General features: G+C 35.7%; 1 protein-coding gene across 6 annotated transcripts; it reads left to right on the forward strand.

Moving 5' to 3' along the window:
* Nucleotides 1–50: 50 nt before the first annotated feature.
* On the forward strand, nucleotides 51–27,342 carry LOC131074772 (uncharacterized). 6 transcript variants are annotated; one of them, XM_058014656.2, is made up of 6 exons: nucleotides 52–857; nucleotides 25,096–25,208; nucleotides 25,292–25,381; nucleotides 25,469–25,705; nucleotides 26,197–26,799; nucleotides 26,989–27,342. In XM_058014656.2, the coding sequence occupies exons 2-6, from the start codon at nucleotides 25,194–25,196 to the stop codon at nucleotides 27,325–27,327; spliced, it is 1,284 nt and encodes a 427-aa protein (XP_057870639.2). In that variant the 5' UTR covers nucleotides 52–857; nucleotides 25,096–25,193; the 3' UTR covers nucleotides 27,328–27,342. The 6 variants fall into 6 exon arrangements, 5 of the variants coding, with proteins under 5 accessions (XP_059074291.1, XP_057870639.2, XP_059074292.1 ...); XM_059218309.1 differs by lacking the exon at nucleotides 52–857 and adding an exon at nucleotides 14,110–15,714; XM_059218308.1 differs by having other exon boundaries at nucleotides 51–857; nucleotides 25,096–25,381.

Below are 27,342 nucleotides of genomic sequence, written 5' to 3' on the forward strand. Positions count from 1 at the left end.
ATTGTCTTAGATTAAGACAACAGAAAAAATCTTTTTCTAAAATAAAATCATTTTCCCCAATTTACTTCGAACTAACTCATCAACGCAATATATGTTTCTGCTCTTCTCCTCTTAACTGATTTTAACTAAACTCATCAACGCATGTCTCTGCTCGACCGACGGTAGGAGCATAGCTTATCTGCAACTCTTGCTATCATTGTATTCCATCATCTGGGACTGCATCTCTCTGAGGTTCCCTGTTTCACGGCGTTCATTATCAATGGCGGGATCGCGGGAAAGAATGGAGGGGTTCTATTTAGCCTGTAAAATCCGCCCATATTCTCCCATCCGGCTAGCAGAGGTAGGAGCTACGGGGGATTCCCATCCGGCTAGCAGAGACAGGAGCTACGAGGGAAGCAGGAGTACCGGGAGCAGAGGTGGGGATGCAATACAGGGGATTCCCATCCGGCTAGCAGAGGCAGGAGTTACGAGGGAAGCAGGAGCACCAGGAGCAGAGGTGGGGATGCAATAGAACAAGCGGCAATTCATCCTGAAGCCATATCCCAGTCTGGGTCGGTTACATTTTTTCGAGGATTTAGAGATCGATGCCATAGCCCAAGTTGGGTTGATTCTATTTTTCAAGGTGTTCTACATTTGCATGCGAAAACAAAGAATTTGTACCCTATTGAATGCTTTGGTTGTTGCTGCTAACGTGGAGACACTGTTGGGCGCAAGGCCCTCCTTGTAGATTCATCTGCGCCTGGAAATCCTCAGCTCACAATACAGTAGTTCAGCTTCAGTACATGGCCAGGATGATGCAACTGTGAATGTACAAATCTCTAGGTCTTCTGAAACCCTAGCTACACAGTACACTGAAGGTAAAGTGGTCCCTTTTGAACTTCCTGTTGATCTGATTGATGTTATTTCTCAATGGAAAGTTAAAACTATTGTCCTGTTCTTTCTCAAAGGAGTCCCTGGATTCTTTTAAATGAACCCATAATAACTAGGAATGGGTTATAGAGAGTGTTTGGGGATTTGGAAGAGATAAAACAAACAATTTGTACCCAATGGAATGCTTTGGCTGTTGCTGCTAACGTGGAGACACTGTTGGCAGTGACCTCCTTGCACATTCGGGAGGAGATAAAATGAGATCACTTTACCTTCTTGCGTCTCAATGGTTGACATGGTTGATTCTGGAGCTGCTGAAGTGGAGGCATCTTGGGTTTTGACATTTTGATTTGTTGGGGGTAGGGTAAGGCATCAAGAAAAAGTGTAAGGCATCAAGTAATTCAGGGGCAATTTGACTTTTGTGATCTGGGTAGTATTAATGGTTAATTACAATTGCCTTAAATCTGTTGTTTAGCCTATCTTGTGTACAAACATACTTCAGTTTTATCCTAACGGGTGAAAACTACATACTGCACAAATCCCCTGTAAGTTATAGTAAAAAAAATATAATTACTACAATTTTATAACAACTTATTTCAATAGTAGGAAACTTTACAATAATGTATATTGACTACAGTTCAACAGTAGTTTACTACAGTATAGGTAACAATATCCCAAGATTTTTTAGCTGAAAGCATTCATAGTTCATAGCTATAGCCTAGAAATCATTCAAAATGTTATAGCTCTCACTAGCTTTCTGATATTAACATAGAAGGAAGAGAAAGGTAAATTATAATATAATATCAAATCAAGGCGATAACTTAAAAAAATACTATAGTGTTGATCCAAAGAACAACCTGGTAAGAGGACACAGATCAATTTTGCCAACAAAAAGATGGAAATAATTTTAACATAATTTTATAAAACAAGATAATATTAGAATAGTATGAGACCTTTTGCCAGCCAAACTATTTAAACATTGAAGTAAAAAATAGAAGTGAACAATCCACTCTTGAAATCCTCTAATTAGGATAAGATATTCTGTCAACACAGCCAAAAATCGGTAGTTGTTTGAAAGTAGTCACAACTCCAACCCACATCAAACCATGGAAACATTATATTGTTCTTCTTCCAATTGAATCTACGTGCCCTCCATGTTTTTCTTGTTGTTTTTTACTTTGTGGTCTTTTAAAGTGTATGCAACGATGAAAGGATTATACTGTTAGTTATATTTACTCTCTTATGTTTTCTCTCTTATGTTTTCCTGTATTAATAGCTATCCTGTCAATTTTGGTGGTTTCCTTTGGACGCAGTTTGTGGCTGAACTTATGGTCATTTTTTATAAATCCTAAATATTTTTCTTACACAATTAAACTGAAAGGAACTGGAACAAGTCAAAAAACTAAAAAGACAAGAAACCAAGATTATTAGATTTGAAAATTTTACCTATTTTTTGAAACGGACTGCAGTAACACCCAACCATTTAACAGTTTGTGATGCTTTGAAACCAATTCTTGTGGCCTGTAATAGCATCATTAATTACCATATCATGATAAGATGTTCCAGACCCAACAGATATATTCAATAACTTTTAATGAATACATATTTTTGCTTTTGAAATACAGAGCAAACATTGCATAGACAGTAAAACATGAAAGCAATCGTAACATACTGTGCTAGAGATATTTAGTGAGTAGGAACTGTTTAGATCTAGAAAGACACATTCAACATGGAGTTCAGTCTAATTGAATCTGAACAAATCTTGGCAATAATGGCATATGAAAGAGCTAATCTTACATAGAAGGTTTATGATGAACAAGATTCGACAATTAACATGCACATCCTGTTAAAGGAGCTTAAAACAAATTACAAATCCAAGATCAAACAAAATTAAAACCCTTTAATTGTTAGTACTGTCAACTTTTTCATAAAATAAAACACAGTAACCTTCTCTAATCTGGTAACCGCTTTGGAAAATCACGTGTATGATGAATCCCTATATCCAAACTCTAAGTGCATAGATCAAAACTGAATGAGCTTCTTTTGGGTTCATAAACATAATGATAGCCTTTAGTGATTGAGATCCTGCGTGGGAAACTCATATCTACAAACAGGGCAGGTATGATAGCCCCTATATGAGTATTAGACTACCCAGCATTACATGACTGCATCTTACCAAAACATTGTTCTTGCTGTTAAATAGCATATTTACAAAACATTGTTCTTGTTGTTACATAGCATGCTTACATGACTGTATCTTACTAAAACATTGACTTTAAAATATAGATAGAGAGTAAAGTCTCGTGTAGTATATCTAAACACATCTGAAACTGATTAGAGCAACAAAAACACATATTACATCAGGTCAAAGACTGCTTATGCATTTATGATTTCACTTTAGTGATCAAGGGTCCCCCATCCTAATGGGGGCTCAATATCTGAGAACTCAATGTTGGATCTTCAACTTCAGCAGCATGGTCTTCAGTGTCATTAATGTGGACTTTGGCTTCTCCTTTTTAATCATCCCCTTTCTTGTGCTTTAGAGGAGTCTCTTTGTCATAAGACCAACAAAAACACATATTGCATCAAGTCAGAGTGCTTAACATATTCCATTTTTTTTTTTAAATTTGGCATTATTATTATGTAATGAAACATTCATAACCTGTACTTACCAAATATGCAAAAGAAAACCTTTTGACCTTAGGAAGTATGCACAATGTTTGACAAAATGTGTAAGAGTATGTGGTCATCCATTTTTGGATATTCATCCTTCAAATTATAGATTTGTCATTACATCAAAATTTTATAGGTGCAATGAATTAAAGCAACATCCTAGTAGTTAATTCACAATATCAATTTTCAGAAATGTTGTAGTTAGTTCAGCTCATAATTCAAAAGAATTAATCTTGAATTTAGACTCCAATATCACATGTAAGTTTGTCATTACACCAAAATTTATAGGTCTCCATGAATTTTTGAAGCAGCATCTTGATAGTTAATCTACCAAATCAATTTTCAAAGTGCGGCAGTTAGTCCAATTTTTAAAGATATCGAAAATCAAATTCATATGGCACTACTTCTATCAGTTGAGAAACCATTTCATCCTTCCCTCTTTGGAAACACTCCACCACTTGAATTCTTAATGAGTTGGGGAGTTGTAAACAAATCCAATCTACGTCTCTATCTATTTCTTTTGGAAGTTTCTTCTCATCACCATAAAAACCACATGTTTAAAATTGGGATTATTTTGCAGATTTTAATATTTAGTATGCGATTTTTATGGATGTGTTTTTATCTTATATGTTGTAGCTTCTAACACATATACAGATTACCATTGTCATATGCTTGATCACTGTTTTGCAATGACTGCGAATTAGTTCTATTTTGATGTCTAACCTTATAGTTACTGTGGTGTTGCTATCACGACTGCACTTTTGATCTATGTCATTGTATTAGCTAGCCACCATTATCACTATTCCTGGTCTGCAACAAATTAACTTCTCCATGTGCACAATAATAGTCATTACCTTATATGGATATGAAATAAACAAATGTCTGCTATAAATGATCCTAAATCACTGCCTTTTATGTTAATCTTTGTTGATGTATTCATTGTAAGGTTTGACTCAAACCGTAAAGGACTGTTCTCTCATGTAATCTTTTGTAGTTTCTTTTTTTTACGAAAGTTATCCAAGATCATGGACTCCATTTATAAGTCTTCAAGCCTTGAGTGCTACCATGAATGTCTTTATCAACTTGTTGTAACTGATCATACCTTGCCTTTAAATATCTGTCTTTAGTGTATTGAATCATGCTATGATTTGCTTTTTCTATCACTATAGCATTGTCCTTTCGTATCATGTACTGTTCTGAAAGTATTATCACAAAATGCTTCAATGAGTATCCTGAGTAGTAATTTGGTGACCTTAATGGCATTTGGGGCCTTTATTTTTGTCTGGGTCTATTGTATCCAACACTGATCTTATTTGACAGTAAATGGCTCTGTTTGTCAATACAAACTCTTTAAACACTGCAATACACCCAGTCATGACTAATCCATGCTCACTTTTGATTACCTTCTTGACTGCAATATCTCTGTGAGACTATTGTTCTCTATGGCGGGATCTTATATACAAAAAATGATGAGCCCCTATCCAATATTAAATTCTTCTATGGTATTTAACTTGGGTGCTTGGATTGCTGTTTTGTTGCTTCATTGTTCATCAATCAAAGAACCTTGTCTTCATGTATTACTCATGCCATGGTTTGAGGTTGTGATCCTCCATTTGGCCTAATGACTGATACTTCTAGATCCCTAGTTAGCATGACTATGAGTTGAATGTTTGATGGCTTCTTTGAAGGATGGTTTGAGGTTGTGAGCTTCTGTGGTACCCATGCTACTATTTTTGTTGTGAAGGTCAAGTTTATTTGTATGGCTTTGAAACTACCTGTAAGTGACCACTGTCTTTTGTATGCTCTTTAATAGTCACCATGACTATGATATCAATCATGTGACCTCATATTTGGTACTATCATTTTAGATGGACCTATCTTAAACCTTGATCATAAGTGTTATGATACAGCTGCAACTTTGACTTTAGGTTGTTCTTTTACTGTGTGTTGTATGCTAACCTTTGACAGTAGAAGATCTTTATTCAACCTATGTCTTGACAGTGTTATGACTGCAAATCCTTTAGCTCTTCACCTGTATTAATGTATAACTGTTGTATCATGCTTTTGATTGTGAATACAACCTCCATTTTTCCTTGTGATTTTTATTACTCATGATAATTGAACAGGCATTTATACCTTCACGGTGTGACTGAAAATGTTCAATAGAATGTTGGAATGCTGCTATAACCTTGTTCATACTATATTCTTTGGAATCACTGTTCTTAGAGTTCTCAATTTTTTTGTAGCTTTATACTTTGACGTAAGGTATTAATTGATAAGAACATTTTGTGCCCTATATCTTGGCTTCTTAGGATCACTGTTATGAAATCCCTATAGATTATACTTTTAGTTCTTTGGCTACCTAATATGCTCATGATGACTATATTTCACTGTCTTCCTTTCATTGTGTTATGGACTGATATTCTGCCACGAAGACTGTAGTTTTGTTGATGATTCTTACTTTGCATTTCATATTTTTCAGAAAACTCTTACTTCCTTAACCCCAAATTGAAGTCTTGGGCTGCTAAGTAACTGCAACTAAGACATTGACTGCTCTTTTCAGCTGGATTTTCTACTTGCTGACTGTGTATTCGTTCATCTCACTGTCCTGAATCTGTTCTAACTATTTTGGTATTGTTTTGATACTTGATGCTATGATTTTGAAACTTTTATATTCTGTCACTACAAGAAGTCCCTTTATGGTCTGAGATCTATATGATCTTAGTGTTCTATAATTTTCTCTAGGACTGCAACCTATTGTTTTGAAGCCCTCCTTGGGTTAGCTGCTCCAATGTTATCTAGGGCTGCTCCTTTGTTATCGTTTGTGACTGTAGTCTTAGATTTTGCTGCTATTGTAGGTCTATGACATCTCCCTCGTTTCATGTTTCTATCTTGATTTGGATCATTTTTCATATGCCTTGACTCCTATGATTTTATCCATGAGCACTGGATTTTATGGTAACACAAACTCTTTGATTGATAATCACTAAGTGTTCTTTTCACAAGAATCTGCTATACCTTTGTGAGAATAATCACATATCATGATGGTTATCTTGATAGTATGATTGAAAATAGACTCCTCTTTGAAATCCTTTCATAGCATCTTGACTGTGTTAGGTCTCCTCATCATTGACTACATCAAAACCTTCAGTGTCATAAGACTCTTTGAAAATAATTTGAAAGGTTGTTCCACTATGACTATTGTGTCTTTTCACAAGTCTGGAACCCCACTGTTGTTATTATGCTTTTGACTTCCTTTACAATCATTTAATACCCCTATGATTTGTGTTATGAATGATCTTCGCTGTCATCATTGATATTTCCTGCATTTCTTGTTTTCTTTAATTCCATCACAATGCATGGATTCTCTTTCTTTTTCTTTGCATGACTTTAGCCTTTTCCCTTCTCCTTATCTATTTTCCTCCAAAACTATGCATGATCGTTTATTCTCTTGATTTATTACGTAAAACAAGGCCTTTGAGAGCTTATTTTCTCTGTCTCAATAAATAAAGCATTATAATGCTTTATAATGTTTTATTTATTTTAACAATATAAAATAAGTAAATCCCACTTTTACATTTATCTTTTAAAAGTATTTGACTATAAAGGAAGAAGTTGTCAATTGGAACACTTTTTTAATAAATCAAAACCTCCTTTGATTTAATATTTTTACAATTAACTCCTAAAAAAAATGACTAAGTCTTTAGGTGAGGCCAATTTAATCCTGAAAGGGAAAAAAACTGGTAACAATCATGGAAGTTCAAAACTTGATGCAGAAATAGTTATATGTTGAAATTGTGTAGAATGTTCCTATGCTCTAGTTTATGGTCATTTAGATATGACGAAAGATGCATGCTACTTGTATCATTGAAGATGACAATTGGATGCTAAAACCTATATTATTGCTATTATTGCCTTTGACATGCCTAATAATGCTATTTTTTATTTTAGATACATGTTTTTTAGATCTTTTATCCAAACATTTTACGCCTAACTTTGATGGAATTATCATTTAATGCTCATTTCACCTTGTTGCAAACACTTTTTTAATCATGGTAGATTTTCAGAAAAAAATTATCTAATTCATTTATCATCATTCAAATTCAAAAAAAAATATGGTCAAGTGCTAGTTTTTGTTTGAGGATTTTGCTCATTTATTTCAACACCATGAACAAGTATACAAATTTCCCCAATAGAGTTACTAGCAACACCGACAACATATGTTGCACAAAGGGTTCACGGTACACCCATGCATTCTCAAGGCTCATTCAGCATGAATTTATAATTTCCAAAATGTGTTTGTCTATGGAGTATGACATCGGATCTTTTAAAATGCTAGCTTTGTAGCTAGCCCTAATGTGTAAGAAAATATATATCATATTCTCTAATAACTAAATGTTTTATTTTGGAATAATTTACACGTAGTTGATTACTGGTGTTAAATTGTGTATTTGAATTTAGCTTAATTCTATCTATGGTCTTTGTAAATCATGTTGATGTGTGTGCTTGGGTAAAGGAATTGGTTTACTTATGTGTCGTATAATCATTACTTAGGCTGTTTGACAAAGATAATAGGTGTTATCTGTATTTTCTCTATATTTTGCTACTAATTCTCTAATTAAATTTAAATCCACATATTTTAGGTTATTCTACCTCAACAATTCTACTCGGCTATTTTTCTGGTGTTTATACGAAATGGCTGACCAGGTATTTATGTTTTTTTTTTACTTGTAGTTGTAGCGTCCTAAAATTGCGACACTTGCAATTTCGACTGCATTTCGGTCTTCACGATGGCGACGCAACACGCAACCTGAATGGAGACCCCGAAACTTGCTCACGACACTAAAAACTGCATTTTTCAAGCACCCTGGCCTGAACCTCCTTGCACCCTGCTGTCCCGGGAGGTGGGACCAGAGCGCCCAGCGCCCTGGTCCCTGGGCCTATTTTGGGCCCGGTCTCCTATGGGGTCTCGGGTCTTTTTGTTTGCAATTTGGAAAATTAACTTTCTTGGTCGGCCTAAGGTCGGGAAAATCAGTCTTTTAACCCTAATTGGCAAGTATATAAACGACATTTTCCTCTCTCATTTGGATAGATGGAATATATGTGGAAACTATACTCAAGCATTCAAGCATTCAAGCATTCAAGCATTCCTTCTAAGTCTCCATTCAAGGCTAAGTGTTGCATTCAAGACAAGGATTCAACCATTGAAGAGGAGATCACTTACTACATGCTACATACTATTACAACATACAACAAACAACAACATCTAAACCTTCGCACATAAGGATACAAACATCCTTAGAACAAGGTATTAGTACTTGTTTTACATTACAGTCATTTACATTTACAACATTTCTCATTACTTGGTTAATTCCAAAACCGGGGTTTGACCTAAAGGCAAACCCCTAATCCCTAACCCTCCAATCGTCTTCGCTTTTCTGTGTGTAGGTTGCAGGTACGCGGCTGAAATTGAAGATCTGGAATCCTTGTGCAGAGACGAACAGATCCCCCTTCGTTTCGCGGATTTTTCGGAGGACCGTGGTGCCGGGCGCCATCGTCCCGACAACTTTTGCTCAAATTTGCAGGACAACGCCGTATCGACATTTCACTGCTAATTCCAAGTTCGCAGCTTCATCCTATATCCCTAACTCAGTTTATAAGCGAGTCTTTATCACTTTCTATGCATTCCTAGCTTAATTCTTCTATGCACATTCTTTACAAAAGAGGGTAGCTTTGCTGTCTTAACCCTTGAAACTCATTTAGCATCCAATCTTGCATTGTGTGGGATTGGATCTTGTGAGTTTCAACCCCTCTTTTGAATGTAAAGTCTCTCCCTTAAGTGAAAACCATCAACCCTTGTAAACCTCCCTTCTCTCTCCTCGGAGTTGGAAGAAGGGAGAGCAACTAGGGTTCGATTGCGATTTTCCGCTTTACATTTTGGTGAACCCGACGTGAACATCCTTTCTGATTTTTCATGCTTAGATCTGAAAATTGATTCCTTGATTACATTTCCATGTTTGATCTTTTGCAAAATTTTAGAGGTTAATTGCATAAAAACCCTAAATTTTCTTTTTGAAAATTGAACTTGTGAAATATTTAATTGTCAATGCTTGTTTCAGATCTGCCCTTCTATTACAAATTATCAATTCATGTTTGTGCTTTAATTTTGAAAATTAAGTGGTTAAGTGTCAAAACCCTAATTTTTGAAACCCTCTTGATTCAACCTTTGTCCGACAATTTCACTGATCAAAACATCTCCAAATCAGCTGTAACTTTGGATTCCGCAATAAAATTACAATATCTTTCATCCTTGAAAATTTGGAAAAAAGTTGCGAGGACCGTGTGCACTCCGAGCGCCATCGTCCCCGACATTTTTTCTGAAATTTCGGGAGCAAGATCTTACTGTATTTTCCTGCTAAAATCCAGAATTTTGGCTGTCTTTATCAATTATAACACTTTCAAAATTACAGTCAAAGTTGGTCTCGTGATTGCTTGGTTTAAGGCTCCTAATCATTCAAAAATCATTGAAATTGAAATTTTGTGTCAAAATTGTGTTCTTACTGTCCTAAATCTGAAAAGTGTGTTTTCATTCATTCGAAATTTCAGTGCTTTATTCAAATTCTTGCAATTTGTGACTTTTGAAATTAAGTGCTTAATTACAACAACTTTGATTTCCGCTTTCAAAATTGAATTTTGCGTGAAGTTGAGTCAACTTTTAAATTTCAAAACTTGCATTGCTTTTTGACATTCCCTCTAAAATCATAAAATTCAAAATTTCAATTTCCCTCTCTTTTTTTCAAAATTCAAATTTTGCATTTTTCGACAATCTTGGTAGGGTTCAATTTCGAGATTGCAACTTTGATTTGGCCTATCTACAGATCGTAAAATCACTCAATTTTTTCAGATTAGCTCTAAAATCATCATAACTTTCATCCCTGCAAATTTCGAAAAAAGTTGCAAGGACCGTGTGCACTCCGAGCGCCACGGTCCCGGACATTTTTTTCGAAATTTCGGGAGACTGTCATGATTGCATTTAACAGCTTAAATCTGGAAGATTGGCTGATTTTACTGAAAATTGCTACCTCTAAATTCAAAATTTTCTCTTCCTTTCTAGTGCATGAGTTTTACAACAATAAGCCCTACTTACACTATTCCTGTTAGACGAAGCCGTAGAATTAAGTCTTTCCGAGGTTTAACTACCGAGGAGATGGAACCTAATTTGAATAGCCTTTTTAACGAGGACATGGGTAATTCCTCTAATCCTCCTAATGATGAAGAAGCTCTCCATGAGGTTTCTGTAGAACAACTTTCGAAATTGGATAACCAATTTGATGATTTTCACCAATGGCTGTCTCATGAGTATCCCGATAGTCAAGCTCTTCCTTTAATTGAGGGTCTAAAACATATGCTTCAAAGTGATAAGAATGGAATTGATATTTTGCGTGGTATTGCACACATTGTGGATTCGAATGTGATGCCTATGAAGAGTTGTGCCGAAACTTTAGGTTATACACAACCTCCCACACAAGTCAATCATTCTATTCCTTTGACAACCTCTATTGCTAGCATACCTACCTTTACATCAAACATAATGGCTACTTCTATACAAGACATTCCTCCTGTGATCACCAGTCATGGGGGCAATCCCTCTTCTTCAATTAACCCTCTTCCTTCACTCAATCCAACTTCTTCATTCATTCCTTCAATGAGTGTTCCTATTACATCTTCACAAATGAACATGACGCAAGGGGGCAATTCATTCAATCATTCCATTCCTCCTTGTAGTGTTCCTCCTGTCCAATCATCTCCTATGACTAATTATCATAGAGTCCCACCACCTTACTCTCTACCTTCTTTCAATAACATAACACCTCCATCTCAATCTAACACATCTAATATGAACTCTTCGACTGAAGCGACCATTAACAATCTTGCACAAACTGTCTCTTCTTTACAGCAACAAATTGCCTCTATGAATCAATCTAAGTTTAGTGTGCCCACATTTGATGTTGCGAGCCCACTTTCTCTTGACATTGTTCGAGCTATCCCTCCTAAACATGTTGAAATCCCGCATTTGGAGCTCTATAATGGTAAAGGTGATCCTCTAACACATGTTAAGACTTTTCAAACAATATGTACCGATTTTGCTTATGACCCAAGGTTGCTTGCGAAACTGTTTACTAGAACATTAAGAGACAAAGCCCTACAATGGTATTGCTCGTTGCCTTCTTATTCTATTACTTCTTTCGAACAACTTGCAAATGCTTTCATTCAACAATTTCAAAACAATATAAGTCCTAAAGTTACTTTGATTGATTTAATGCATTGTAAACAAGGTGTTAAAGAAAAAGTAACTGATTTCATTGGTAGATATAAGCATTTGTATGCTCAAATTTCTTTTCCAGTGCCTGACAATGATATTCAAAGAATCTTTATTTCTAATTTGCAAAAAGATATTCGAGACAAACTTCTGTTTTCTGAGTTTACTTCTTTCCAACAGTTGTGTGCAACTCTTCACAATTATCAACTGACTGTGAGTCAAAAGGAACAATCACATCCTATGGCTCCGAGTGATAAGGGTGATAGCAGTCAACAACCATTTGGAAAGTTTAAACCGAACAGAGATTCCATCAAATTCAATGAAAACATCATCAACAACAATGTGAATGCAGCATCAGGTGTGCCTCCTATTTCTAAATTTTTCAAGAAAGAAAGAAAGTATACTCCTTTGAATGAATCATTGCATAGTATTATGAATAAGTTATTGGAACAAAATGTGCTTACTCTTCCTCCTATAAGGCAAATTGATCCTGCAAAGATTACTTCACCTTATTTTGATAACAAAGCTTTTTGTCACTTTTATCGTCAGCCTGGGCATGATACTGAAAAATGTTTTTCTTTAAAGGGTAAAATTCAAGATTTGATTGATAATAATACTATCTCTGTTTCTGGAGTGAATGATAAAGGCAACACATCTGTAGCTCCTCCTAATCAAAATCTTCAAATTTTTACTAATCCATTACCTTCCCATACCTCTAATGCGATTGAGACTAATGATTCCTCTTTATCATCTGATGGTCTTGTGTCTATGACTCCGAATGTGATTAACTTTGTAGAGCAGCAAGAAAACCCTAAGGAACCTTCCATCACATTTGATTCTAGTGAAACCATTAGAGCACCTGATGGTCCTTTATACATAGTTGCAAAAGTCAAGAATACACCTTGCCGTGGAGTGCTTATTGATCCTTCGTGCATGGTTAATGTTATTACTGAAGAATTTCTTTTTACTTTGCAATTGAATCAAGTGATCTATGACAAAACAGATGTGGTTGTGAAATTATTTGATGCATTTTCTTCTCCTGCAATTGGTTCTATTACATTGCCTATTGAGGTCCATAACAAATCTCTTGATGTGAACTTTGCTATTATTCCTTCATCCGAACAATTTTATGTGAAGCTTGGCTATCCTTGGCTATCTTCCATGAAAGCTATTGCTTCTCCTATTCATAAGTGTTTGAAATTTCCCCATAATGGTGAAGTTGTTACTGTCAATCCTAGTCTCTTTAAACCAGCTGAAAGAACTTCTAGTGTTCCTATTGATTACTTTTGGCCTAAACAATTCCAGTCTCTTCCTCCGCGAAGTGATCATCTTTTCAAATCTTATCAAAAGTGGAAAATAGATATGATCCTATCTTTAAGTGAACCTAGAACACCTAAACTTGACATTCCTATCAGTCTTGAGAAGGAAGTTCTTCCTTTGAAAGATAAAACTAATGTCTTTCCTCACGAAGATTCCCAACCCATCCCCATGGATGTGACTATGTCTATGCCTAATAAACCTTCTAAAAGTAGACCTATACCTCCTCGTCATGATGGACTTGGTCTTCTTCCTAAACCAAAAATTCCTCCTTTATATGGAGCAGTTCCTCCTCCTTCCTTTTATAGAGAGAAGAGACCTTCCTCTTCTCCTATTATCCAGCCTAAGAGACCACAACCTAAACACCCAAGTGATAAGGATGAGAACATTCCTCCTCCTCAATCTTCTCCACTTCCTACTAAGACTAGACGAAATCGTTCTGCACGTGAACGCCGACGAAAGCGTCGTCTTAGAGCTCAAGCAGCCGCTTCTCAAACTTTACAATCTCCAAAAACACCTTCAACAAGCATTATTCCATTTTCTCCAAAATCTCCTAAACATAAGATGCATGATGGTCTTAATCCTGTGCGAGTTAAAGATCCTATTTTTATAAATCTTGATGATGATATAGATGAAAATGTTATCCATGATGAAAATGTTACTCCTCTTGCTTCTGATAGTGAATATGAACTTGTTGATGTTGATAACCATTTATCTAATGAATTTTCTAAAGCACTTATCCTAGCTCCTAGACAAGAACAATGTGGCTTGGAATATGAACATAGCCCTTGTTTGGATCTTGTGATAGCTCCATCTGCTGTGTTGGATGTTCCTCCTCTAGCGTGTTCCCTGCCTTCCCGAAACATTGTTCAGCAAGATCGGGGGTAGATGACGTGCTAGACTAGTTACATTAGCATAGCAGATTCTTTCCCCCTCTCTTTTGTTACTTCTTCTATATGTTATTCTCATTCTTCTATTTGTTGTCCTTAGTGTTGTCTACTTGAGGACGATGCAAAGCATTGAGATCTCTTTTGGTCTCTCTCATGTTGACTCAAAAGACACATGTGTTCCCTTCTTCTAGGTGACCTTCCTTGATTGGGGAATGAAGAACAATTATGCATACATACATATGATATATACATGACTTATCATACAGCATACTGACCCCGAGGAAAGCGAAGTCACCTTGTGCTTTGTGTTTTATGTCTATTATCCTTGGGTTTATCTCACACTTGGGGGCTAAATCTTTGCGATAACGTGCTCCTTTCCTTGCTTATTTCTTATGTGTATCACTACGTTAAAACAATCACCCCCGTTGAGGCGTGTGCGATCGCTTTAACGTAGGGGGGCATACACCCTGTCTATCCTTTCAAGATACTTAAAAATTTCTTGGCGAACTTAGCTTTGCCTTGGAAATTTTTGGTATTTTTCTTACATGACTCATAGTGAGGGAACCTTACTACTGACAGTCATGGTTCTCCCTCATGATCTTCCCTTTTACTTTGTCAATCGAAGTTGTAAGATCCTTAGTCCACTGGGGGCTTGGTGTATCTTGCCTCCTTGACGTGGTGAAAGTCTTTCAATGTTGTTTCCTTGTACTTTACCGGAAGTATGAGCATACATACTCCCGCTAAAGTGGGGGCTAAATGTAGCGTCCTAAAATTGCGACACTTGCAATTTCGACTGCATTTCGGTCTTCACGATGGCGACGCAACACGCAACCTGAATGGAGACCCCGAAACTTGCTCACGACACTAAAAACTGCATTTTTCAAGCACCCTGGCCTGAACCTCCTTGCACCTTGCTGTCCCGGGAGGTGGGACCAGAGCGCCCAGCGCCCTGGTCCCCCAGGACCATGGTGCCCAGCGCCCTGGTCCCTGGGCCTATTTTGGGCCCGGTCTCCTATGGGGTCTCAGGTAAAATTAACTTTCCTGGTCGGCCTAAGGTCGGGAAAATCAGTCTTTTAACCCTAATTGGCAAGTATATAAACGACATTTTCCTCTCTCATTTGGATAGATGGAATATATGTGGAAACTATACTCAAGCATTCAAGCATTCAAGCATTCCTTCTAAGTCTCCATTCAAGGCTAAGTGTTGCATTCAAGACAAGGATTCAACCATTGAAGAGGAGATCACTTACTACGTGCTACATACTATTACAACATACAACAAACAACAACATCTAAACCTTCGCACATAAGGATACAAACATCCTTAGAACAAGGTATTAGTACTTGTTTTACATTACAATCATTTACATTTACAGCATTTCTCATTACTTGGTTAATTCCAAAACCGGGGTTTGACCTAAAGGCAAACCCCTAATCCCTAACCCCCCAATCGTCTTCGCTTTTTTGTGTGTAGGTTGCAGGTACGCGGCTGAAATTGAAGATTTGGAATCCTTGTGCAGAGACGAACAGATCCCCCTTCGTTTCGCGGATTTTTCGGAGGACCGTGGCGCCGGGCGCCATCGTCCTGACAACTTTTGCTCAAATTTGCAGGACAGCGTCGTATCGACATTTCACTGCTAATTCCAGGTCCGCAGCTTCATCCTATATCCCTAACTCAGTTTATAAGCGAGTCTTTATCACTTTCTATGCATTCCTAGCTTAATTCTTCTATGCACATTCTTTACAAAAGAGGGTAGCCTTGCTGTCTTAACCCTTGAAACTCATTTAGCATCCAATCTTGCATTGTGTGGGATTGGATCTTGTGAGTTTCAACCCCTCTTTTGAATGTAAAGTCTCTCCCTTAAGTGAAAACCATCAACCCTTGTAAACCTCCCTTCTCTCTCCTCGGAGTTGGAAGAGGGGAGAGCAACTAGGGTTCGATTGCGATTTTCCGCTTTACAGTAGTATCATTTTAATGAAATGAAACACTAACCTAGGATTAATTAGGTAGTACATAGAATAATATTTCATATCATTTTTTATGTTGGGAAGATTGTATCTCTTGAGATGAGACTATGTTGATTATACCATGCACATTGTTACAGAGATCTTGCTCTTTATTGTGTTTTGATGACTTAAGGGCCTTGTGATAACTGTCATTACTGTGATTTTTTTGTTATTCTGAAAACTTTGACAACTTTACTGCCCTGAGACCCAAAACTGTAAACTATGATGGAGATTCCATACAATCTCCATACAATAGTTTATCAATAATGATCTAAATGGACAACATGAATGATGGGAGTTATCTAAGCAATATTAACTTGATAAATTGCTAGGAAATGAGAGTTAGCAATCACACAATTGATTACAACAAAGATTCACCCCATAGAGTTTGGTTCCCAGGAAGAAAGTTCCAGCAAAATGTCTAACTCTTGAACATTCTGTAGCAAAGCCTACATTGAAATTTCTTGTACCATCCTGAACATTCTATAGCAACCCCATGTCTAACTCTATTTGGAAACCTGTTATTCCTTCATTAAAAGTGTTTCTTGAATTGTACATGTTATTGCTGTAGAATCTGTCCAATTCTTTTACCAATCACTCCCAATATGCTACTGAGCTACTCTAGCATTGAGCTACTTGTTTGTACGTTTGGAATGGATTTGTATCCAATTATCCCTTAAGACATGTTTATGCACCAACTTGTCCAAATCAGCTAGTAATGGGTTCAACAAGTTTTGAGCCTTCTAACCCTTCTTAGATAGGCAGTAGGAATACATTCTTATTATAGTTTGATAGGCTAGTTTGTATCATGCCTTCATTATTCTATATCGAACATTGTTCAAGAGAAAGCATCCTTCTTTCCATTGTATAGATAACAAAAGGCTTTGGTAATAGGTTCTTAACAACTTCATAAATGTGTGTTCGTAGTTGTATATATGTGTGTGTGTGTGTGTGGTTTTTCATGTTTCACATGATACTTGGTAGACATTCTTTTTTAGATCAGATTTCATCGAGAGAACATAGGATACCTGTCCTCTTGCTCCAAGTGTGCCCTGATACTGTTAATGTAGATTGTTCCTTACTTGATTTCATTAGTATTGGCTTTTGACTATTGACCTGCTATTATTTATGTTTAACAATATAAGCATCGATATTACGAGGTCTACTTTAGAGTCTCACTACCCAAGCCCAAGAGAAGTTATTTCCAGTTTTGTGTATCTCACCTTAAAGCCATGTTTTCGAAGTTTCAAATTTCTTAAGTTGTAACATATCTTGCACCTAAGAGTCATGCTCTCTTCAAAAAAGAAGTAATACGTGAGTTATAAGTCGACTCTTATTGTTGATAGTACATGGTGCATTCAGGGAAATAACACATCATCGTCATCTGAATATTCAGATGAAGGAGCAGCAAGACCTGCTCTAGGGACAAATGAATACTTCAACGAAATGATATATTGCACTTGCAATAGGTGCCAAAATAGGAAACTAAAGAAGCGACGACTTGTTGGTATCCATAGATTGAACTATGGGGTTTATATAGAAGAGGTACACTATAATTAACAAATTATTATTCTTATAATAAATGAAGGTTCACATTATTCAATACATTTCTATTGATCATTTCAATTGGTTTTTTGATAAAAAGCTGCTTCCAGTTCATAATATTCCCAAAGAACCAACGGATGTAACCGATGATAGCCACTCTCAAGATGAAGAACAAGACATGGTTATGGATGAAGCCACTTCGCAAATAAATGAGGCTGGTGTTGATGAATTCATCAAAGACTTCTACACATCTTTTGAAGAAGTTATTGATTCCCCCTTAGCTCAGTTGGCTAGGACGCCTGTTTTCTCAAATGCAGATACTTCTATATTGGCAACACTTATGTTGTTGTTGAATTTGAAGGTTACACATGGATTGACAAATACATGCTTTACTGATATATTAAGGTAGGATTCGATATTCGTATAAATTAATGCTCTCGATGTCTTATTTTTTTTAATAATATGTATAGTTATCTTATAAAAATCATTTGTTGCATCATATAGGCTTTTGGCAAACAAAATACTTCCAAAGGACGATAAGCTGCCTCATTCACATAGAGAAGTATCCTCAGTAATGAAAGATATTGGAATGGAGTACAATACATATGATGCATGTCCAAATGACCATATATTGTACTATGGAATGAATGCAAATTTGCAGCAATGCCCAGTGTGTCACACAGGTAGATATCGTCAAGATCAAGTATCCAAGAAGGTTCCTTATAAAGTACTACGACACATTCCACTAAAGCCAAGGTTCGAGAGGATGTTCAAATGCAAGGAGTTGGCAAAATATATGGATTATCATGCACATGGGAGGAGCAAAGATGGTGTCATGTGTATGGCCACAGATAGCAAACATTGGAAAGAGATTGAGGAAAAATGGCCACATTTAAGAAATGAACCAAGAAATGCAAGAATTTCTCTGGCAATGGATGGTGTAAATCCTTTTTGAGATCTTAGAACAACATATTCTGTTTGGCTAGTTTTAATTATTAACAACAATCTTCCCCCCTGGATGACAATGAAAAAGGAGCATGCAATCTTAACTCTTATCATGCCAGGTACTAGAATATATGAATGTAGTGATTTCTTGAAGATTATATTAAAATATTTTAATTCAGTTAAAACCCTGACAAAAAACTTTTTGTTTACTTAGGGAAGTATCAGGTAAAGGATATGGATGTATACATGGAGCCCCTCATTGACGAGCTTCGTGAATTATGGGATGGTGTAAATATGCTTGATGTATCAAGACCAATCAATGATAGAAACTTCCTCTTTCATGCTATGCTTATCTGGACAATTCATGATGCCCCGAGGCTCTCTAGTTGTTGTGGTAATATATTGTAAATTACATTTTTAATTATTGTGTCCATTGTACCCTTTAGTAAATGTGGTTTCCATTCTTATTTCAGGTCTACAAACAAAGGGGAAACATGGTTGTCCATCATGTGAGCCAAAAATGTTGTATAGGCAATCAAAGGATCTCAATAAAACTGTATATGATGAGTATAGACAATTCTTACCACAAAATCATCACTATTGAGTGCGTGAGAAAAATAAATTCAATGGAAAGGAAGTGGAAATGAGGAAGCCAAGAAGGATGAACCTTGCTAGGTGGAAAGCACTATATGGTAGAAAAGAAGGGACGAGCTTTCCACCAGGAATGAAAAGACACTCTATTTTCTACAAATTAGACTATTATGAGAACTTGCCAATAGCCCACCTATTTGATACAATGCACATCGGGAAAAATGTGGCAGAGTGCTTGTGGAAACATCTAAATGGAACTAACTTTGAAGCACAAATAAAGTTACGAAAGGACCTCCATGTTGCCAATGTCATGCCAAACATGTGGTTGCATGAAAACAACTCATATAATCATGCTCCGTGGACTTTTACATCAAAGGAGAAAGAAAACATCATTGATACAATGAAAAGCATAAGGTTTCCTTCTGGCTTTGGTGCAACATTAAAAACTTATTCACGAGAGATGGATCAGATTTCTCAGGCCTAAAAACACATGATTGGCACAATTGGATAAAGGTAATTTTGTAGTACATTTGATTTGGTGGAAACATAATTATAAATTTATATATGCTAGTGATAATATCAATTCATGTATATTTTTAACATTGTTATTTGTTAATGGTCATGCAGTATGTGTTGCTTGCAGCAATACCAAGCACTTTTGATCGTGATGTTAGGTTAACTATTTACAAACTATCCAAATATTTGAGGTAGTTTGAATCAATCATTCCTACTCTTCCATGACTTATAGTTTTGAAGTAATCATAAGTCTTTATTGTAATACATGTAATACTTGTAGGTGGGTCTCATCTAAAGAGATGCATATGGATGACTTGAAGTATTGGAAAATGAATGTTTCACTTTTGATGTGTGATATTCAAATGTGCTTCCCTCCAAGCTTTTTCAATTCTCAAGAGCACTACCTTGTACACCTAGTAGAAGAGATTGAACAGTGTGGTCCTATTCATATTCGAACAATGTGGCTTGTGGAGAGATATATGAAGGTTTTAAAACAATTTGTTAGGCAAAAGGCTCGACCAGAAGGGTCCATGGTTGAGGGGTACATGGTTTTCCAAGAGATGGTTCATTTGAGTGAGTACTTACCTCAATTGCATCTTGAAGCTCCGCGATTATGGAATTATAACCAACCTTAATCATTTGAAGGAGAAAAATTAGAGGGTCACGAGACTTCAAAGAGGATAAAAGGTATACAAAAATACTGGAAGTAGTTGTTTTTATCTTAAATTTTATAATACATGCTTTTAAATAATTATTAATTTATTGAATAATTCTATTTTTCTTCATAGATGCTAAGGAGTGGGAAGCATTACATTTGTATGTTGCATACAATTCCGACTTTATGTTGAAATGGATGGAGAAGTATGCTGAACAAAAGAAAATAGAGGATGAAAAGGCATGGGCCAATATATATAATATACATTGTCAAAACACTGTTCGAGGATTGCCCGCAAGCCATAAAAGAAAATGGCCAGAGAGATGCTCATGGAATTGGCTAAAGATCAATATTGAACACGAGGCAACAAAAGGGAGAAATAGAGTGACACAACAACAATTGAATTTTGTGAAAGGATCTATAAATGGGGAGGTGATACATATATAGTAACATATTGGAGATATTTAGTAAATTTTCTTTTAACTTTTGTATTCTCAGATCTAATTATCTAATATTTATATGAATTTAGGTAACATATTACAAAGGAATGTGGAATTTTGGTCATCACTTTCGCATCAAAAAGGTTGATGAAAAGAGGCAAACTTATGATTGTGGAGTTTCAGCATCATTTGAGGTGGAATGTCGTTCACATGCAAATGATAGATAGCCAATCACAAGCACACTTCGCTATTATGGAGTGCTGGAGGATATTATAGAGCTTGATTTTATGTCTTTCAAGAAAGTTATTTTTCATGTTGAATGGTACAAGCTTATCAAAGTGGGTGAAGAAAAAACTATCTTTATGCACAATAATGGATTCCATATGATTAATACATCTAGGTTTGAAGCCACTTTTGAACCTTATGTGTTTCCAAATCAATGTGACTAGATATTTCTCATTCCAAATTTAGAACAACCTGGTTGGTCATTTGTTATTGATTATGATCCAAGAGGAAGAAGAGTAACATATGTTGAAGACAATGAAGATGCAGAAGTCCTCCTTGATGATGAAAATAGCATAGATGGAGATGATGAAAATTTTATTGTCAATGATGCATATGATGAGGATGAAGATCATGATGAGTTTATTGAAGTGTTCGAAGGACATGAGCAACCGCATGGGCATCAAGTCCATGAAGATGATGAATTTATTGATTTTAATTTGCCTGTAGTTGAAGGTGATGAAGACCATGAAAATTCTAGTATTAATTTATTTGTAGATTTAGGGCCCATTACTGATGAGGTATTTATGCCATCAAATGAGGAAATTTCATCTGAGGATGACATTGTTTGATCACCATGATCACTTTAATGATCTCTATGTCTTTGATTGCTACACTATGACTTTTATGGTTCTTAGTCTGATCTCTATGAATGCTATCTTATTTCATACAACTCACTTGCAATATTGTTTTACTATTGATCTTAGTAGATAAAGAAACAAAACTAATTGGTAGTGAGGATGTTTTAAGAATTCATTACTCACCTTGAGCAGTAAGTGTGTGGAAACTAGAAGATTGCCCCATGCAAAAGATAGCATAAAAGACAAAAGCACAATTACATTGTCAATTCATCTAACAATATTTGCTTTTGTTTAAAAATCAGAATTTCATAGTGCAATAAAATAATAAAAATTAACAAGTGGGGAAAAAAAAGAAGTCTAAAAATTGCTCTATCTCAAAAAATGGAATTAATAAATCATTCACACTCTTGCCTTTCCTTTATAGATGAAGAAGGCTAGTAATTGGAAGTTTGCCCTACCTTGCATGAGTCTAGATCAGTTCTGCTAGAGTTTGCCTCTGTTGAGAAGAACATTGACTGAAAAACTAAGTAAAAACTCTTAAAGTTAACAGAAGAGGACACTTGTATGGTGGAAGGGGTTGTATTGGATGAATCAATAGATGGAAGATCATTTTGCTTTGATATTTTCTAGTTGTTCACAAGCCAACAATTATATAGGTCATAGTGGATAGGCCGGAGCTTAGAAAATGGCTATGGGTTGGTGTTCAAAAAATGGCTTCTGGCCCAACAATCTCAATAACACTTTGTATACACCTCTACAGTATACAATAAAAAGATATAATTTTGAATTGTTTTAGATGCAGAAAGATGTCAATATGTTTTGTTGCACCTTATAGTTTTCCAGGGTGTGCCTTGTGACAAGAATTGCAACTATGCTCAATATAAACTTAAGAAGCATGTAAGGCAACAACAATTCGTGGAGCATCAGTTGTTCGTTGTAGAAATGAACAATGGCTAAACCCATACCAAAATGAACTGGGACATAGTACAATGGTTATTGAATGATATGTACAGCCAACCTAGTGCCTTCAAATTTTTCATTGCACTATTGGAATAGGGATCATTAAATAGCAGCTAGCATTTTGCTGCTGATGGCAAGTCCCCCTAATCAGTAAAACATTTTTGTATCAGTTTGTCTCCCTCCAACATATGGTTTTCTATCTAGATGGCATGAATTTTTAACTTCTAAAATTTGTCTTTGACTTGGGAGTTATATGGTAATTTAACCAAGTCCAACAGTATGGCTATCTATTCAATGGCATGGCTGTGGAGATGCAGTTATCTCACGGCCAATGTAAAGACCTAATAGTTTGTTGTTTTATACTCAAAATGAAGATTTAAATACTAAACAAAAATTTGACAGCTTTTCATACCGTTTGTCGTTTGTTGTCGAAATGATACCATGAATATTTGTAGGTGTAGATGATGTCTTCAAAGGCACAGACCTATAGATATATGGGTCATAAGAAGTTTGACGTATTTGTGCATAACATATTAGTAGTAGTGATAGATCATTGTTGGACTCTAGGGCCTGAACCATAGCCTTATTGATTCATCCAAATGCATAACAGATTCACCTAAATAAAGGACATGTATAATAGTAAGGATGGCATTATCAGATCTGAGGTCCATGTGTCAACAAACAGTCCTGAAAAGACATATTGATAGTTTGAAGCTTGAAATTTTGAAAGCACAAAACCTTATTTTGCAAGACATTCACTCACATTATTGGAAGGATATTTTAATGATGCGTAACTCTTTGGAAGAAAGATATGCTGTTGAATAACCTGAAAATACTTCTGAGGATTATAAAATAGAAACTTTGAAAAACAGGGTATGTATGTTAATGTGGACAACTACTGACTATCAAGCAGTTTGAAATGTTGTGGTAGACATGTAGGCAAAAAGTGGGAGCATCGATAGGGCATGCTAACTGTTTGACAAAATGAGTAGAAGAAATGTGATCTTATTGAATGCCATGATTGCACGATATGCACATAATGGATTCGTTGAAAAGGCTTTAGAAAATTTCAAGCAAATGCAATCAGTAGGTGTGAAACCAAATTGCACAACCTTTGCCAACATCCTCCCTATCGGTGACAAAATAGAAGGTTTGAAAAATAGGGTATGGACATCCATCAAAGCATAGACAAAACGTGGGTTTGTAGAATATGCATAAAAAGAATTTGTTGAAAAATCTTTAGAAACTTATAACTAAATGCAATTGATAGGTGTAAAGGCAGATTTCAGCAACATTTGCTTGTGTCCTCCCTTGCTATGCCAAAACTGGAGCTTTGAATAGGGTATGAACGTACATCAAAGCATAATGGTAGGGAGAATTGGGTAGGGGGGATAGGGTTTCTGTAGATACTATCAAAAAGAAACTCAAAATACAGAAGCCCCAAGAAAACACAAAGTCTAATATCACCCAAAAAATAGGGCCTTCACTATCTTTTTCCCCGAGTCTAATCTCGAGGCCTCCATATTTACATCAGAATCAAAATTAGAATAGATGAATTGCTAGAATAGGTATCCACTAATGCCTTCAATCAACCTTTCTCTGCAACAAGTAGAATGCACCATAATGAAAATGTTTTTTTTTTTAACCTGAAAAAATTGATAAAATCTGTAAGAGCATTTAATAAATAAGTAAATGATATTAATGAAATGAGATCTTTTAACTAACTTCCAGTGAGACCTTGTTTTTATGAAGTTGGCTGGGATTTCTTAGAATGCTACACTTATGGTGTGTGGACAGCGATCAAAGGTTTGTTACCATTGCAGATGTTATGTCCTTTTATGTGTAGTGTGTATGATCAACTCATAGGTAGTATAGATGATTTTCTACCTTGATCCATTATAATGACTGTTCATGAAGCATTGAAACAATGATTTTGGACTGTTCACAGTCCTTTCACAGTCACTGTCAACAACATTACCCTATAAAAATCTGCTCAAATTACTTAGCAAGAAAATCTATAATGGGTGCTATATTTGTAGCTTTTACATTCCAAAGCATTGGTTAGGTGTGTTTATTTTTCAAAATTTCAATTCAGCACGCTAGTAGGTTGACAATGTTTGACATGGATCTTTTGAAGGCAATTACTGTTGTTCTTTGTTCTCTTTAGAGGTCTGTTGAATAAACCATTTGGCGGTTTATGATTTTCAAGGCTCTAAGGTAGAATGCTTCTTGGGAGACCATATTTTACAAATGTCTTTTGTTTCTATGGTTTATTTATGTTTTTGTATGGCCGTTTAATGTGGATAAGGATAGAAGAGCACCAAAAATCTACATATATATCTCATAGCATTCTTCCATGGATTATGACTGTGATTATGATTGTCTTTTTCTGTATTTTCAAAAATTTTAGAGTATACAAAACTTTTTCTAGTGGCCATGGGTGCTATATGCATATGTTCTCTAATCAATATTTTCTTATTTTTATGTCATTTTCTATATTTTTAAGAATGTGGTCATGGATGCTACCAATTCTGCTATGGGGGATCCTCCGATCTTAAATGCTTTGATTGATATGTAAAAAATGGACAAGGGCAACAAATTACTATGATGGTGCATGAGGTAAGCTTGAAATTTGTCTTTTGTATGCTAAATTATCTTATGTTCCCTATTATATTATGCTAATTTGTGTTTGTGGAATGCAGGCAATCTTGAAAGTAACTCCATCGAGCGTGAATCTTGTTGGCATGAAGGATCCAGCTGTGCCCTCCACTACATCTACTGTTATGCCAGACGTAAGATTAAATCATATGTTTGTGTGGGTTTGATTACGTTATTGTCACCTATTATACCATCCTAATATTTATATCTATGCCTTATAGGATATTTCAAGGATTACTCCAACAAACACTAATGTTCCTGATGTGGGTTCAGTCAAAATTCTCCCACCAACAACCGAACAAGTTTCCTTGAGAAGTCTCATAGATTCACAATCAAGAATAGTAAGGCTCCTACCATATACTCCTGAAAATGTTCCAACCAGACAAGAAATACTTGTACAAATTCAGTTATGGGAAAGGGCATTGTTGGAGAGTGCAGGGCCTACCTCAGATGAACAGGTAAAATTAATTATAGATTTTCATTTTCATAATTTAACAATTAATGACTTTTTATTGTGTTTTATTTTCTTTAAACACTATGATTAGAACTTTATTATGATTGGTCATTAACCTTTACTCAATGGTTGTCCTCTTCATTTGTAGCATTGTAGATACTTTGGTCACTAAAACTTAAGATGAACTGTCTCTGTTACATGTAACATCCTCTAGATACTTCTTCCTAGGAATCAATCACAAAGATGGAATGAACATAATCAGAACTATGAATGCTTGCGCACCAATCCCAATCAAAACAAAAAAAATCAAAAATATGGATATTGTCAAACAATCTTTCTCTTTATTGTTCGACCTTCATTTTTGTTGACTGCTGCAACTTGAACAATGATGTATTCAAGAATGTCTTGGATCATCTTCATGCTACTGGCTGCTTAGAAATAGTTTCATATTTTGGTTGGGTTTCTGACAATTTCACAATCTCACTGTAAATACAGGAAATAAACGACAAAGTGATTGATGCACCTATAGGAGCATCTACCTCAACCCCTAAGACTACAACAATATCCTCAGTGACTACAAAAGGAACGCAAGAAGTTACAATCTTGCTCACCTCAGAAGGAAATGTCTTGAAGGATGAAGTGGGGTTAAAATTTTTTCATTTTATTTTTCATCGTGCAGAACAATTATTTGGAAATACCATTCAAATGGATTGGAGGAAGCAATCCAATGCTAAGAAAGAGGAACTCTTTAAAGATGTCATAACAGCATTTGGAAATCCAGGGTTTAATAAGGATATCATTCTTGATATTGCACGGAAATACATGCACTCTAAACGAGATAATTTAAGGTCGAAGCTGACAAAAGACTTGAGATATCCACGTCCAGCTTGGATTACAGACCAAGTGACATGGGATGAACTTATGAAAGATGCCAAATTTAAGAGGAAAGCCTACAATAATCCAAACTATAGGCCATCTACACGAGGAGGATCTAAAAGACGCCTTCGAGATACAACAAAGGCAACCCAAGCTAGGGTGTCAAGTATTAGATCCCATAAATTAGGATCTGGTGGGTATAATAGCATTCGTGGTGGTTTGGTGAGTGAACATTTTCATCTACTGTATTTTCTATTTCATAAAAAGTCATGAAAAACTTCTGAGTTAATTGTATCTTATGATTCATTATACCTTATAAATTTGGTTATGTTTATAATATCATATGACTTAGGCAATAATCTAACTAGAGGTATTAAGTTATTTAAATAAGTTAAATTGTTTTGTGTATAGGAAGCCCAACAATCAAACTTGTCAAGTAGTGAGCATGAAGAGGAGGTAGAGGATCATGATGAATTGTTTGTTGCACACAATGATTCGTTTGTCATTCTTGAAACTCGACAAGAAACCATCCTTGAATTTCAACAAGTGGGAGACAACAATATGGAGGAGGGTGTTCAATGTGATGAACTATCCACACCCACAATCAAAAAGGTGCCTCGTAAAAAGAGGACACAAAGCAAGAGGATGTATATATATGTTTCCATATATATATATGGGAATATATATATGTATATATATGGGAATATATATATGTATATATATGAATTTTTGAGCTTTTTGAATAAGTAATTAAATTATAAATAT

This window comes from Cryptomeria japonica, chromosome 3 (assembly GCF_030272615.1).
Source record: "Cryptomeria japonica chromosome 3, Sugi_1.0, whole genome shotgun sequence".
Classification (NCBI taxonomy): Eukaryota; Viridiplantae; Streptophyta; class Pinopsida; order Cupressales; family Cupressaceae; genus Cryptomeria; species Cryptomeria japonica.

Coding starts and splice junctions, on each gene's coding strand:
- LOC131074772 (XM_059218308.1), top strand. CDS start 25,265: ATGCTAATTTGTGTTTGTGGAATGCAGGCAATCTTGAAAGTAACTCCA. Junction 25,382..25,468: donor CATCTACTGTTATGCCAGAC/GTAAGATTAAAT, acceptor TATGCCTTATAG/GATATTTCAAGGATTACTCC. Junction 26,800..26,988: donor ATAGCATTCGTGGTGGTTTG/GTGAGTGAACAT, acceptor TTTTGTGTATAG/GAAGCCCAACAATCAAACTT.